Source organism: Dermacentor albipictus, chromosome 8, assembly GCF_038994185.2.
Source record: "Dermacentor albipictus isolate Rhodes 1998 colony chromosome 8, USDA_Dalb.pri_finalv2, whole genome shotgun sequence".
Classification (NCBI taxonomy): Eukaryota; Metazoa; Arthropoda; class Arachnida; order Ixodida; family Ixodidae; genus Dermacentor; species Dermacentor albipictus.
Window position 1 is genome coordinate 51,471,774 of NC_091828.1, and position 13,728 is coordinate 51,485,501.

General features: G+C 43.8%; 1 protein-coding gene across 7 annotated transcripts in view; it reads left to right on the forward strand.

Moving 5' to 3' along the window:
- LOC135896036 (zinc finger protein OZF-like) overlaps window positions 1-11,622 on the forward strand; it is a 92,612-nt gene extending 80,990 nt beyond the window's left edge. For 5 of the 7 annotated variants that reach the window (XM_065424362.1, XM_065424365.1, XM_065424363.1 and 2 more), the window contains one exon: window positions 8,690-11,622. In XM_065424362.1, coding sequence (XP_065280434.1) covers window positions 8,690-9,639 — 950 coding nt within the window. In that variant the 3' untranslated portion in view covers window positions 9,640-11,622. The remainder of the gene's footprint in view (window positions 1-8,689) is intronic. The other 2 variants (XR_010562569.2, XR_010562568.1) reach the window with 2 other exon arrangements.
- Window positions 11,623-13,728: the final 2,106 nt, after the last annotated feature.

The following is a 13,728-nucleotide window of genomic DNA, read 5'->3' on the forward strand; positions in this document are numbered from 1 at the left end:
TTGCACTTCGCTTTTTCTAATACAAGCACCGAAGCTTTCAGAGCATGTGCCTTCTAGCAAAGGCCTATACACACATAATCTAGATCCTTAAAATGCTGCAAAGTAGTTATTACCAATGATTTAGAAGCAATGTGTGCCGCACAGACTTAAGGTACGACACGTGTTCACACGTGTTCAAACGCGCTCTCACTGTCCTACCAAAGCAGTGCTACCGATACCAATGCACATAGACTGCAACCACTAATAGCTCATGGTATTGCGACTTCCAAACTACTATTTAAAAGCTACAAAGGCTAACGTCCCAAAACGGTTGCACGTGTTGAAGCACGTTTCGCGAATGGATGCTGTCGCTATCCTTCAAAACTAAATATACACAAAACACACACACACAAAAATACACAAATAGAAAACTAGTCAATTACTATTTAAAGGCTAAAAAATCAGGAAATCAAAAACAGAAGCAAGCTCAAAACACGTCCATCCACCGCAAACATCACCGACACCAGCAGGATGGAAGTGGTAACAGTGGCATACCAACTATGTCTTATTGAGTTGGGGGAGGGTCAAACCACAAATGATCTGTGCTCTCTCTCTCTCTCTCTCTCTCTCTCTATATATATATATATATATATATATATATATATATATATATATATATATATATATATATATATATATATATATACACATATTGCGAATGACTATAACAATGTGTGAAAATGTGTGGAAATGCTGCACTCAGTTATATTTACAGTCGCCGACCGATTTCTCAGACTACAATGGGATGGGAAAAATGTCCGGATAAAACAACAGTCCGAAAAAACTTGTGAATGGGGTAAATGAACTTTATATTTGCGGATCAACATTGAAATAGTCACGGATTGTGCCTTGCCTCATTTTGCACCTCCGTGCGACGACATCCGCTTGTATTTGCATGAGGGTCGTCCTCTCGTCGTACACATTTGTCAGCAACATCAGCGCACTGTTAATGTCCGATGTCGTTGGTTGAGGACAGCTGAAGCATCGGATCCGGAATCACTTTGAAGCGTAGGCACTTGTGTCACGATCTCGTGGTGAGTAGGCTCTGCGCACAGTTCAAGGTTCAGCAGCGCAAAATCCAGCGTGCCTATTTGCTATCGTTGCTGGCTGAACGGCCTTCCACGAATCAGCAAGCATGCAGACTGCCATGAAGCGGTTCACGGTGTGCACTTTTTCGTTGTCGATGCACAGGATTGTGCGGTGAAGCAGACTAGCATGGTAGAGCACTTTTAAGATTTTGTATCTCGCACTGGCCCATGGGGTGTAGCACACTCGTGATATTCGGGGGCAAAAATTCCAGCCGGATGGCATGGAGATTGTCTACAGCGCCATGGGCTGCACATTTGTTGACAAAAATCACCACTTGGCATTGCTGGGATCGAAACATTCCGTCCATGTGGCGCAGGTAACCCTCGATTAATGATTGCATAATCCATGCCTTTAAATTGCTCATGTACCGTGGGCACGTTGCAAGTGCTAGGCGGCGCCCTGTCTTTCCGACCCCTAGCGCCATCTGACGAATAGTTGCGCGAATGTGGTAGGATTGCTCACGGCGTCAACAGCCCGCGCTGCATGTTTGGTGCCCTGTCAAACGGTAGCGATGGTGCGAAACAGCATGCTGATATTAATTTTAACCAGGTTTTGGGAATTACAAGATCTCCACAGCTTTTTTTCGTGAAAAGAATTTAGAGAAAGGAAGTCGTCTATTTGAAGTGGGGCACTTCTACGACGTGAGGGAAGTGTTATACACGCACTGATCTGAAGTGACTGCTAGGTGTATTCCGCAAACAAAAAATAACGCACCAGTGAGATGCGTGAAGCTCAGCGTAAGTTACTTCGTTTTCTACGGTGCGGACGCATGAAATTATAGGCGACATTGATTCTTGAAAATCGGCGACAGCAGGCAAATCCTAGCGGGGAGCTGCGATTGCCGTGCTGGCATCGCAGAGAAGTGCGAGGATGCCGCAGTAGTTTCCCTGTACATACAGGACGGCAAATACGAATCGAATACATCTCATCCAAGAACGTGGGGCGTACGAACGACTCATAAAACCTACCTGAGGTATTCTAACCTTGCTCTCCCCAAACACTAAAAAAGAGGAGGACCTTACTAGTTGTGTTAGATTACGTTGGAAAAATATTTTCGCCCAAGATACTGGAAGTGCGATACTTTTATGTTGCGATTTTCCAGTGCGTGTAAAGGAGGTTCCAATAAACCACGCCGTCAAAAGTTTTGGTGATCTCAACTGCCCCTTAGTTGATATGCTGGGCGCAGAAGGGTGTATGCCAGCTCAAACAGCTGCAACCTCTCCTCAAACCTCTCAGCAAGCCCTAGCGCTCTTTGAATGGGAGAGGATTGGGAAAGAGTTCCACTGCTTTACTGCGGTACAGTGTGCGAACAAACTACTTTGTTTGCTGTATATCCTCGTACGCACTGCAGGTGTCCCGTTGCTGCCATCATTGCTGCAAAAGCAAAGAATTCAGCGTTAACGCGCTTGGCATAACGCCGGAACATAAAACGGCTTATGCCGTCGGACGAGCGCTATCCAGTGTTGACGCCATTCTGCTTCATACGGTCGGCTTGGAAACCTGTAAAACTTTGTTCCTCGTAATTTGGTGTACGTGCTGTTGCAGCCCACTACGCGACACCTCGTCTTGCACTTCGCCATTGCTCAGAAAAGGCAACAGCTACGCGCGAAACAACGCGCAGACAGGCTTTGCGAATGCAAACGGGCCGGTCTTATTCCGCTGGTTCCGCGCTTGCTGCCGCGAGGGGGCCCTTGGAGGCGCGGGAAGTACGTCCGCAACCTGCCTATACTGGCAGGTTTTTGGGTCCCTTGAAGCACCTGGGGTTTTGCGACTTTCCAATCACAAGAAGTGGAATTTTCTCGGTACCGGTCGCGTTCGCACCGACCATAACTGTAATTATTTCTTTGCTGTGCCGCCTTCCGGTACTTGGATCACCTCAGAAATAGAGCAAACGGTCCAGCAGCATCCTAAAAAATAAAACCGTTTCATCGCAATTAAAAATGTCCTCAGGGCTGTAGTTTTGCAGGACAAAGATCAAATCATTGCGGCAGTATTCTGCCACCACAGCCTGGTTGACGGCTCCGCTGTCACCGCACATCTTCTTAAAGGATACTCCATGCCTCTTCTTAAAGCTGCAGAGCCATCCGTCAGTGAACTTGAAGTTCTCAATGTTCATCTTGATGGCGAGATCTTTGGCCTTCTGTTTAAGCATGTCACCAGAAACTAGGAAATTCTTTGTCCGCACCCCTTTAAGCTGCTATATGAATGCGTCTTCCAGTCACAGATGATCACCCTTGCGGTCCGTTTTTTTTTTTTTTTTTCTCAAATTCTCGAAGGCAGACAGTATCTTGCTCTTGTTTCGGGTGTAATCTGAAACTGCTTGCTTGGACAGCTGGAACTGCTTCGCCACGTCAGCTTGCAGCCGTCCTTTTTCCATGAGTTCAATGATCGTAGCTTTCTTTTCCAAAGTTAAGGTGGTGTAGTTGCCGCGTTTCTTCTTTGCAATGTTCGGCGGAGAGGCATTTGGCGAGGACATAGTGTCTAGAACACATAGCAAAAATTCACTTTCGAAAGGCGAGAATATTCCGGGAGACAAGCACGCTGCACACAAGTGGCAATGGTAACCGTTCACGATCGATGGATGGATAAGGCTTAACCCTTGAAACTGGGTGGTGGCTCATGCCACCTAGCTGCGACACCAATCCAATTGAAGTCACCAGCTGTACCAGACAAGCCTCAAGCCAGCATAATTCAAAATGGTGGCATGCGGGGTGCCGGTTGAGCCCCAAAAGAGGAAGGCATAGGCGACGACTGTCTACAGCTCATCAGAGTGATTTACCTAGAAAATACAGTTTGCGATGAATAGGAAGAGATGAGGAGCAAGGAGAAGGTTGATATCAACATGCACATTCTTGTTTGAAATTGTTTGACTGTTTGAAATTTGTAAATTAGTTGGTTTCCATATCTCTTCAGAATGTAGTCATCACATGTATATTCATTTCATTCCTTGTAAGTTGCATGTGCACATTCTTTACAGTTGCTTAACTTCCTTTTTATTATTTCTTTTAATAATGTTCATTTTTTAAAGTGTAACAGTACATATTCCCCTGGCGCTAATGTTATTCACCCGAATTTCAGTGCGCTCGTACTGATTATGCATGTATGAAGATCTATTCATGCCTAGGGAAGTGGATTTATACCACGTACGTGTTGTATTAATGAAGCTACTTATGAAAGCTTATTGTTTGTACTGCGGATGTGTGTGATGCCGATGTTGCCTGGTGGTGGCCCCCTGGCCTCGTGAAGCTGTATGTTTACAGCTTTATTGCCAGGGTGGCCTTCAACACTGTACTTTGTACATGTTGTAAATAAACTTGACTTGACTTGGCAGACGCAGGGGTGCCCGTTATCCCCACTGCTGTTTATGATGTTCATGGTGAGGAAGGAAAAGGGCTAGAATGTAGTAATATTGGGTTTAATCTCTCATACAAGCAGGCCGGTACAGTAGTAGAGCAGCAGCTTCCAGGTTTATTTTATGCGGACAACATTGCGTTGCTAGCTAACACGCAAAGTGACATGCATTGTCTGGCAAATTCTGTGGACAGGAAGGCCATAAGTTAGGCCTGAAATGTAGTGTTAAAAAATGAGGTGCAATAGTATTAATTGAAAACAGCGAACAGACAGTAACAGACAGCGCCAGGAAATATCTTGCGCAAAAGAATATAAACACCTTCGTATACAGATAAATGAAGGCAATAAATGTAAGGAGACACAGGAAAAAAGAATAAAGTAAAGGGGAAGAGAAATGCGGCCATAACGAAACACAGAGCATTATTAGGGAGATACAATAGGTGCGAGGTACTGTGGTGTATGTGGAAAGATCTAGTGGTTCCAAGACTTACATTTTGAAATGCAGTTGTTTGCTTGAAATCAGGGATACAATTAGGACTCGATTGGAACCAAAGGTCAGCCGGACGCCTCGCATTGGGCACTCACGGGAAGACTATGAATGAAGCTATCCAGAGTGATATGGGCTGGACAAGTTTTGAGGTGAGGGAAGCTCACAGACAAATTAATCATGAATAACGACTGAGGAATATGGAAGAAAGTGAATAGACTGGGAGAGTGATCAGGTGTTTGTACAAGAATAAAATTCATTCATAGTGGAGGAAAAGAACTAGGAAGCTTACCAGCAAGTATGCGGCCTGTGTGGTTAGCAACACAGCAGCAAAGAACATTAAGCGAAAAGTCTGAGGCTGAAATAATCTTATGGGTGGTGGCAATGAAAAAAGAAACCTACCATGAGTAACTACGTTAAAGGAAAAAGCTAAATCAGAAAAGAAACAATTTATGATAACTCAGAGGGAAGCTCATTACATTTTGAAGCGAGATCAGAATGCCTTGGAGCACGCACTTATAAAGCGAGATATAAGAAGGAAGAAGAAGCATGTGCTTGCTGCGGTACAGTAGGGAAACGATAGAGCGTGTTTTACAGTCGAACCTGGCTATAACGAATTCGCAAAAAAATGCCTATCAGTTCGATATAGAGCATAATTCGAGATAAGCCTGCTAAATAATTGGATGTCAGAAAAGCACATTCCATTTATTAAATTACCTTATTAATGAAACTAGCTTAGTTTTGCACGAAATAGTCCTATATTTTCTTCTGCTGGGGCAATTTCGCTGCCTACGACGCAAGCACTTTTTCACATTGTCTAAGGAGTTAGAGCAGCTGAGGCTGCAACTTTCCGCATTCGTGTAGAAGCACCGGACTAGTGCACAGTGCACGCCACAGGCATCGGGTCGCGAGTTTGGCCGCTTTAGCTCTAATCTCCTCCTTATTCTTCATGATCGTGATGAGAGTGCTCCTCGGAATCTTGTACGCTGAGGAGATATCCGACTTCTCACCGCGTTTGACCCGATTTATGATTTCGAGCTTCACGACGCAGGGCGAATTCTGCCGCTTCATCACAGCAGCACTGTGGGAGAAGGCCCACGTAGCACGCACACAATGAACCAGAAAAGCAGCAAAACAACTCGCACTTTCGGCATCTTTTGGCGTCTTGCACAACGAGAGCACAAAAGGCTCTGATTGTCTGTCTGAGCAAGCGCTGCGGGTGGGCCAGGATCATATATAGCAGGGGGATGTCGGTGGCTCGTCCGAGGCAGCGTGGTCACGTTAAGGAGACCGGTTGGTTGGAGCCCCGCCGCCAAGTTTTTCCGTCACCGCAAGGGAAAGCCAACTTCCGGGGGCACTTTCTGCCAACCGACATTCAATATTTCGGGAGTCGCTGCCATTTTTGTTCGATGTAAGCGTAATTTTTGCTATATATGCTCGTAACTATACCGTGTCCAGAAATTGTTCGATATATAGAATAATTCGATGTAAAAGGATTCGATATTGTCGGATTCGACTGTATTAGAATGTGAAGACATCTTCCCAGTGGTTGACGTAGCCACCACTGGCCTTGAAGCCCTTGAGTTCAGCGAGAGCAAGTGAAAAATACACATGTCCGCAATAGAGATTAGTAAGTGGTGGTAGGAAAATGGGTGGAAGAAAAGTAGGGAAACAACAAAAAACGGAGACGTACAAAAGCACAGTTCACAATAGGGGGTCAGAAAATTTGGTTGTGGGAAATCATGTTTTTTTTAACCTAGGTAGGATATTAAGCAGTATAGTAGCAAGAGCTTGGTGGTGCAACCCACCACCTCCTTTCCTTGCTGGAGCAAGGAGAAGAGGTGCTGCCGGTGAGAGGAGCAAGGAGAGGAATGGAGCATGGAGCAATGGAGCATGGTATATTACAATGTGAAGATATCTGCGCAGCGGTCGATTTAGGAATCACTAGCGTCCTTGAAGCCCTTGGGTTCATCAAGAGCAGGGGGAAAATAACCATGTCCGGAATGGAGATTAGTAAAAGGCGACTTGCAGCTTGGAAAAAGTTAGGTAAACTAGAAACAACAAGAGTGTACAAAAACAAAGTTCATAATAGGGTTTCACGAAGTTTGTTTATTGGAATTCATAGGTAGGACATTGGCATTAAAATAGCAAGAGGTTGGTGGCGCAACCCACCGCAGCGTTCTGAAGTGTGTAGTACGAGAGCACTTCAGTGCCAGTTCTGTGCCAGCACGAAGGAAGAAGTTGACGTTCGTGTGTGTCTCACTCTGTCAGTTTTTCAATCTGGCTGCCTTGTGTTAGTGGCCTTTTTCCAAACGCCGTGCCCATGTTGCTGAGACGACCATACCTGTTATATATATATATATATATATATATTATAAGCACTCTCGCTGGAGCCGAGGGGTAAGTTGGGCACGATATGAAACTAGTGTGTGTGTCATTCCTTCGGAGCCATCGATGGTGCTTGGTGCCTCCATTCACAAATACTACAATACCTTCACCTGCTAGTGTGTTAAAATCCACTGTGCTTTGCAAAGGGAGCATACCATTCCTTGTCGGTTCCAGCAATCATTTGCCAATATTTTGCGATGGCAGAGCACAAGGAGCAGAGTGCACTCCAAAAGAAGTTGCCGTATTTTTGCACCTCTAAGCTGCACCAAACATGTAAAAAATTTACTGTAAGGTCAGGATCGGGGTGTGAATTACTGGAATTTGGATTTGAAGTTTCACTCCATGACAACACAGCATGCGTTGCCCCAAAGCCACACTTTAGGGCAAGGTTCTCAAGTACTCACACTTTCGCTATCTCCTGGGGAATCCCACCCTTTTTCCACCCCGGTGTGTTGAATCTCCCTTCTCTCCTGCATGGTCGGTCATTTTCCTCCTCTGTGTGGGTCGCCATTTTGCATTTAGCAGTTTGTGAATAGTGCACTTGGTGCTAGCAAAGTTGAACTTAGGTCACGATAAGCCGTGCTGAACGGCCCATCTCCCGTCTCCGGAAACAGTAAAGCAGTCATTGGCTGAAGATACAACACGCACAAGTAGTTTATCCCCAAATGTATGCTGTTTTGTAAACATCTAGGGGTTGTGTATGCAGTTGTTACCATGGGTTATAGACGCGTATTATTCTATTTTCTTTCTGGGCTGTTCTGAAAGAGGATGCGGGTTGTAGGTGTTGGCAGGTTATGTGAGGAAAACTGCGGAACTTCCTAGCCGGCTCCTTGCAATCTCGACTTACGATAACATTGCCAAAGTTCAATGTGTGGTCAGGAAGAAACTCACTGACGAAGTCTCGTATAAAATAAATTTGTTGTGCCAGCGAATCATAACAAATTTTGCAAGTGCCTAATGTGGTTACCGGGCGTCAAGTGATCATTGAGGATATGAGAGCAGGCTTGGTCAAAGCATTTTTGAAGCGTTCTCTAAGGATCATAGGAGAGAGTAGTCAAGCACTCCACATTCTGTCACTTTGTAATTCTTTAGCTTTCTGAAAAATCCCTTTTATAAGTGGACTTCACAAACAGGGTCATGAAGCATTCAAATGCAGAAATATTGAGTAAATAAAAATGACCATTAGTTCTTTGTTTCATCATACTTAAGGTCACCCTGAAGATTTCCCAAATCAAATGAAAAAGATAGCTTGTCAATGAAGTTAACATCTGTGTTCGCTTCTGGCATTTCCTAAAAACCCTTATTTACTTTTATTTACTTTTATTCTTTGTGCAGCATTGGGGCCTTCAATTTCTGCGTCAACTGCCAAATTTGACAACTCAAAGCAAGGATGCCTCTACCGATGTCAGCTATGTGACTATGTGGCTGATGAACTATTTCTTCTGGAAGCACACGCCAGCATCCATACTGGCGAGAAGCCATTTCATTGCCCTTCATGCTCTCGGAGCTTCTCACGCAAGTGTTATCTGAATGTCCATTTGCGGACTCACACAGGCGAGAGGCCATTTGACTGCCCTTCATGCTCTCGGAGCTTCTCACAAAAGCCCCACCTGAGAGCCCACCTGCGCACCCACACAGGCGAGAAGCCATTTGACTGCCCTTCATGCTCTCGGAGCTTCTCAGTAAAGGGCCACATGAAAGCCCACCTGCGCACCCACACAGGCGAGAAGCCATTTGATTGCCCTTCATGCACTCGGAGCTTCTCACGGAAGAGCGGCCTGAAAGCCCACCTGTGCACCCACACAGGCGAGAAGCCATATCAGTGCCCTTCATGCTCTCAGAGCTTCTCAATCAAGAGTTACCTGAAAGCCCACCTGCGCACCCACACAGGCGTGAAGGCATTTGACTGCCCTTCATGCTCTCGGAGCTTCTCAGAAAAGCGCCACCTGAAAGCCCACCTCCGCACCCACACAGGCGAGAAACCATTTGACTGCCCATCATGCTCTCGGAGCTTCTCAGAAAGTAGCAGCCTGAAAACCCACCTGCGCACCCACACAGGCGAGAAACCATTTGACTGCCCATCATGCTCTCGGAGCTTCTCACAAAAGTCCAACCTGAAAGTCCACCTGCGCACCCACACAAGCAAGAAGCGATATCAGTGCCCTTCATGCTCTCAGAGCTTCTCAATCAAGGGTCACCTGAAAGCCCACCTGCACACCCACAGGCAAGAAGCCATATCAGTGCCTTTCATGCTCTCGGAGATTCACACGAAAGGGCCACCTTAGGAAACACATGAGGCGAGAAGCCATTTCATTGCCCACTCTGCCTTCAGTGATTCTCGTTGAAGAATGCCCTGTAGGTACACCGGTGCATTCATACAAGTGACCGGCCAAATAGTTACATTGCCTGCTTCAGGTCCTCATCACTTGAACAGACTTGGAGAGCACAGCACCATGATTCAATTCAATTCAATTCACTTTATTTTTTCAACACCACAATGTTGAGGACCGCGAACAAAAAGCCTTTTATGGATTGACAAGGTCTGCAGCCCTTTTTAACAAGCAGTGACAGAGCATAGGGTTAGGTATTACATATTAAGCTAGAATTGCCTAAGTCCCAATAACACGAGTGTCAGACATAATGCATATATATAATATATACATACATATATGTGTAAAATGAATTCAAGTGAAACAATGTATACTCACGTACAATTGAAACTGAAAGAATTAACGCTAATTACTAATGCACATTATACATATATGAAAACAAATGTGTCACACAAGACATACTGCAATGCACAATTCGGCAAATACACTGTTACAAAAACACTTTCTTCCATTTTTCCATACTGTAGGGTAGTTTAACAATCTCGTTGAACTAGAGTTTGAATTAAAAATCTACATTCGTGTAGCATGTTACGTAGTGTTCTACTGCATCAGGTAGCACAAGTGTCTCCACATGGTCCTGAGAGCAAGCTTTAACTCGGGCCCATCTTCGATGCCGCCTATTTAAATACATGTAAAATGCAGAAATGCTTTTCTGAAATAACCAGTGGGCTGATTGTAAGGAAATTTGATACATTTAAGAGAAAAAGCTAAATTCTGGTGACTGCTGGGAGCATAATTGAGTTTGAAGGCCTGAATGTTATAACAGGAATTTGCAAATATTTTTCATCTTTAAAAACAATTGGAGCAAGAACTTTATAAATTTTTAACTCTGCACCTGGAATAGATATCGTAGCTCGGTAAACTGCATACGCTAGATATTCCAAAGTAGACAAATTTGATGTATCAATGTATATCTTGTCAACTTGTTACACTGTTTACAGGGACATTTGCAGATGTCCTATTCATTTATTAGTGGCTTATTTTAACGCTCTGTTTTATCCCTAAATATTGCCCACTTTAGGTGTCCTATTTCGAACATTTTGCAGAATTGTGGTATTTTTCATTGCTGAGTTACCAGAGGTGTAAATTTGATAATGTCGTTTTTTGAAAATTCGTGATTTTCAACAATACCTATTAAAAGACTGATGGCGTAAATCAAAAATTCACTACCAACAGTCACTACATTCTATTTCTTTTGTATGCAACAAACCTTATCTGGTTTCGTGCTGTAGTTGTCAAAAAAAAAATGATCTCTCCTTTCCCATGTATGTAGATAGGAGCCTCCAAGCTGAATCTTGCTCTTAAAGGGTCTCTGAAACACTTTTGTGGGGTTACCATATTTTCTCTAGATCTTTTCTCAACACGTAATGGAACACAGAGCAAAAGGATTTACGAGAACTAACCCACATATAGCTGTGGCTGAGAAAAAAGTCAAAATACAGTTAAACTTTAATTAAATGAAGTCAGCAAAACAGCTATTTGCTTTGTTATATTGTGGCTTTTCATTATTTGAAAAGTAATTGATGTTCATTCGTGCCTTCAAAATTGCTGTTTGCATGCCACTACAAACTGTACGTTCATTGTAATAATTGTTACACTACAGATGTCTAAATAATGTCTTCTTTAGGCTCTGTTTTTTTTTTTCAGTGTTCTCTTTGGCATATATGAACTTGTTCTCTTAGACCAATTCATGTATTTGTTGGCTCTTGGTTCTGGTCTACATGGTTCATCGTGGATTCTTTTGATCTTATTCTATTCGGGCCTTTCTTTTTTTTTTTACAAATGGGTACTTTTTTAGAGGAATTGATTGTTCAGTAAGCTAGCTTTCCACTGTCTGTTTCAACAGAGCATCAAATAAATGCCATTGTTTGGTGAGTATTCGTTGTCTGTTCTTGATATTTCAATAATTTAATTACTGCATGCAATATAGGGATGCTAGCATTTTGTTAAATCTGGGGCTGCAGGAGAAGTTGAGTGACGGCAGTTGGAACTTCATTATTAACACAGAAGGAACCTGTTATAAGTAACATAGATGAGTAATCTAATGTTTGAGTTGAATGTCAAGTCCACCATGCTTAAGTCATTCTTACATTTAATTTCAATTAATGTACCAGCATTTTTATATGCACTAGTGCGACATATATTTGCCGGAATATTTGTATAAACTTTACATATTGAATTGAGCTTATAAGCCTGCACTTTGTAATGCATTTGTGTGCAGAAGCATTGAAATTGGGCCAATCCTTTTTTTCGAAATTTGAAAAAGGTGCTTTCTGAATTGCAGTTGTACTAGTCTCTCATCAGGAATTTCCTCACCAACAAAATTGTGTACAGGACATGCTTTTAAGATAATAAATGCAACGGTTTACTGTTCGATTAAGGGCGTGCAAATATTTGATACGTTAAAGTAGGCACTTTGTCAATACTATATTCTTATAGCCTTCGAACACTTAAAACACTATGTGTACAGAAATAAACCTAAAACTGAAGCAAAAGTATGATAAATGTCACCCCCATGGGCATAGGAGACTCGCCACCGCGTGGCCGAGTTGAACAGACGTGTGCATTTTCATCTCCGACAGTCACTGTCTTCCTCCTGTTACTTTGGGCCTTAGGGCCGTAAAGTCGCATCGACCGTGGTCATGGATTACCCAGAGGCAGCTTTGAATGTTACCCGAGGACATGGAATTACCATGTAATGTCCATAGTACCGTGGTAATGTCCATCATCATGGACATGGGACATTACCCGAGGACATGGAATTACAGCAGTTTGAAGACGCCCTCATGCCAGAGAATGCGCCAACCCTAACGAGCACCTCGACCAATGCGATGGTGGACACCACCGCTTCGAGAAAGACGCCGCTGCGTCCAGACGTGAATCCATTAGCTCCACTTGCTGATCCTGAACCACCAAGAGCGAGCAAAGGCAAGTATGATGATTTACTCGTCTCAAACCTACTCACTGTACCCACCATTAGATAGGAGCATCTGACCTAATTTTTCCTCTTAGGAGGAGGCCAAGCTGCAATGTGAGCCCCCCCCCCCATGAACGAAATTTCTGGCTACGCCACTGACGAGGGCCATGGCTTCCCCGAAAACACCAACACACCTGTGTGCACGGCTGTGTATCTGGATCGAAGACTCACCCACACGAAGCTTGACACTGAGCCTTGGTGTTCGAATATTGCTAGTGTTACTGGATGCTGCATTCAACATACGCCCGAAAGAATAAGAATTGTTTTTTTTTTCTGTGTACATACGTCCAGAAAACGCACGAAGGAAGACTAAGGGCACCTCGGTAGACGTTAGCTACATACCACATTTTCGGAGGATCTATCCCAAGGATACAACTCTAATCTGTGGAGACTTCAATGCTCAACACGTAGCCTGGAACTATAATAAGTGCAGCCCACGCAGTCGTCGTATCATGGAAAAGTTTGACCATTATGGACTATCGCTCCTTAATCTGGCGCAATCCCATACAAGGCTTGGACAGGACACAAGGCAAGCAGACATGACGCCAGACCTGACATGGTCATCGAGACCTAGAACCTGCCAATAGCAACTTCTAGATGGCTCTCTTGGCAGTGATCATCTTCCAATTGCCATCACAGTGACAACAAATGGTCCCTCGTGCTACCCATCGTCTTACAAACGTGATTGTACGATTACGCACCGGGACAAATATCGGATGCTGCTAGAAGAAAACGGTCCAATTAACAATCTTGACTTTTAACGCAAGCTATGACGCGTGCCAAGCGCACAGCAGGTGATTCTAAATGCTGGAAATAAAAATAACAAAAAGTATATGGGAAAAGAATAACAAACAAATAGATGAGAGGAGAGAATTGCAAGAATAGAGCGAACAATAAGCATTTCAGTCAGTGCCATACAACTATTGCAAACTTTTCTATTCCAATTCTGCAAACAGCCCACTGCGATTGGTCAAAAACTTTTTTGGACAGCCCCCATTTCACCTGTC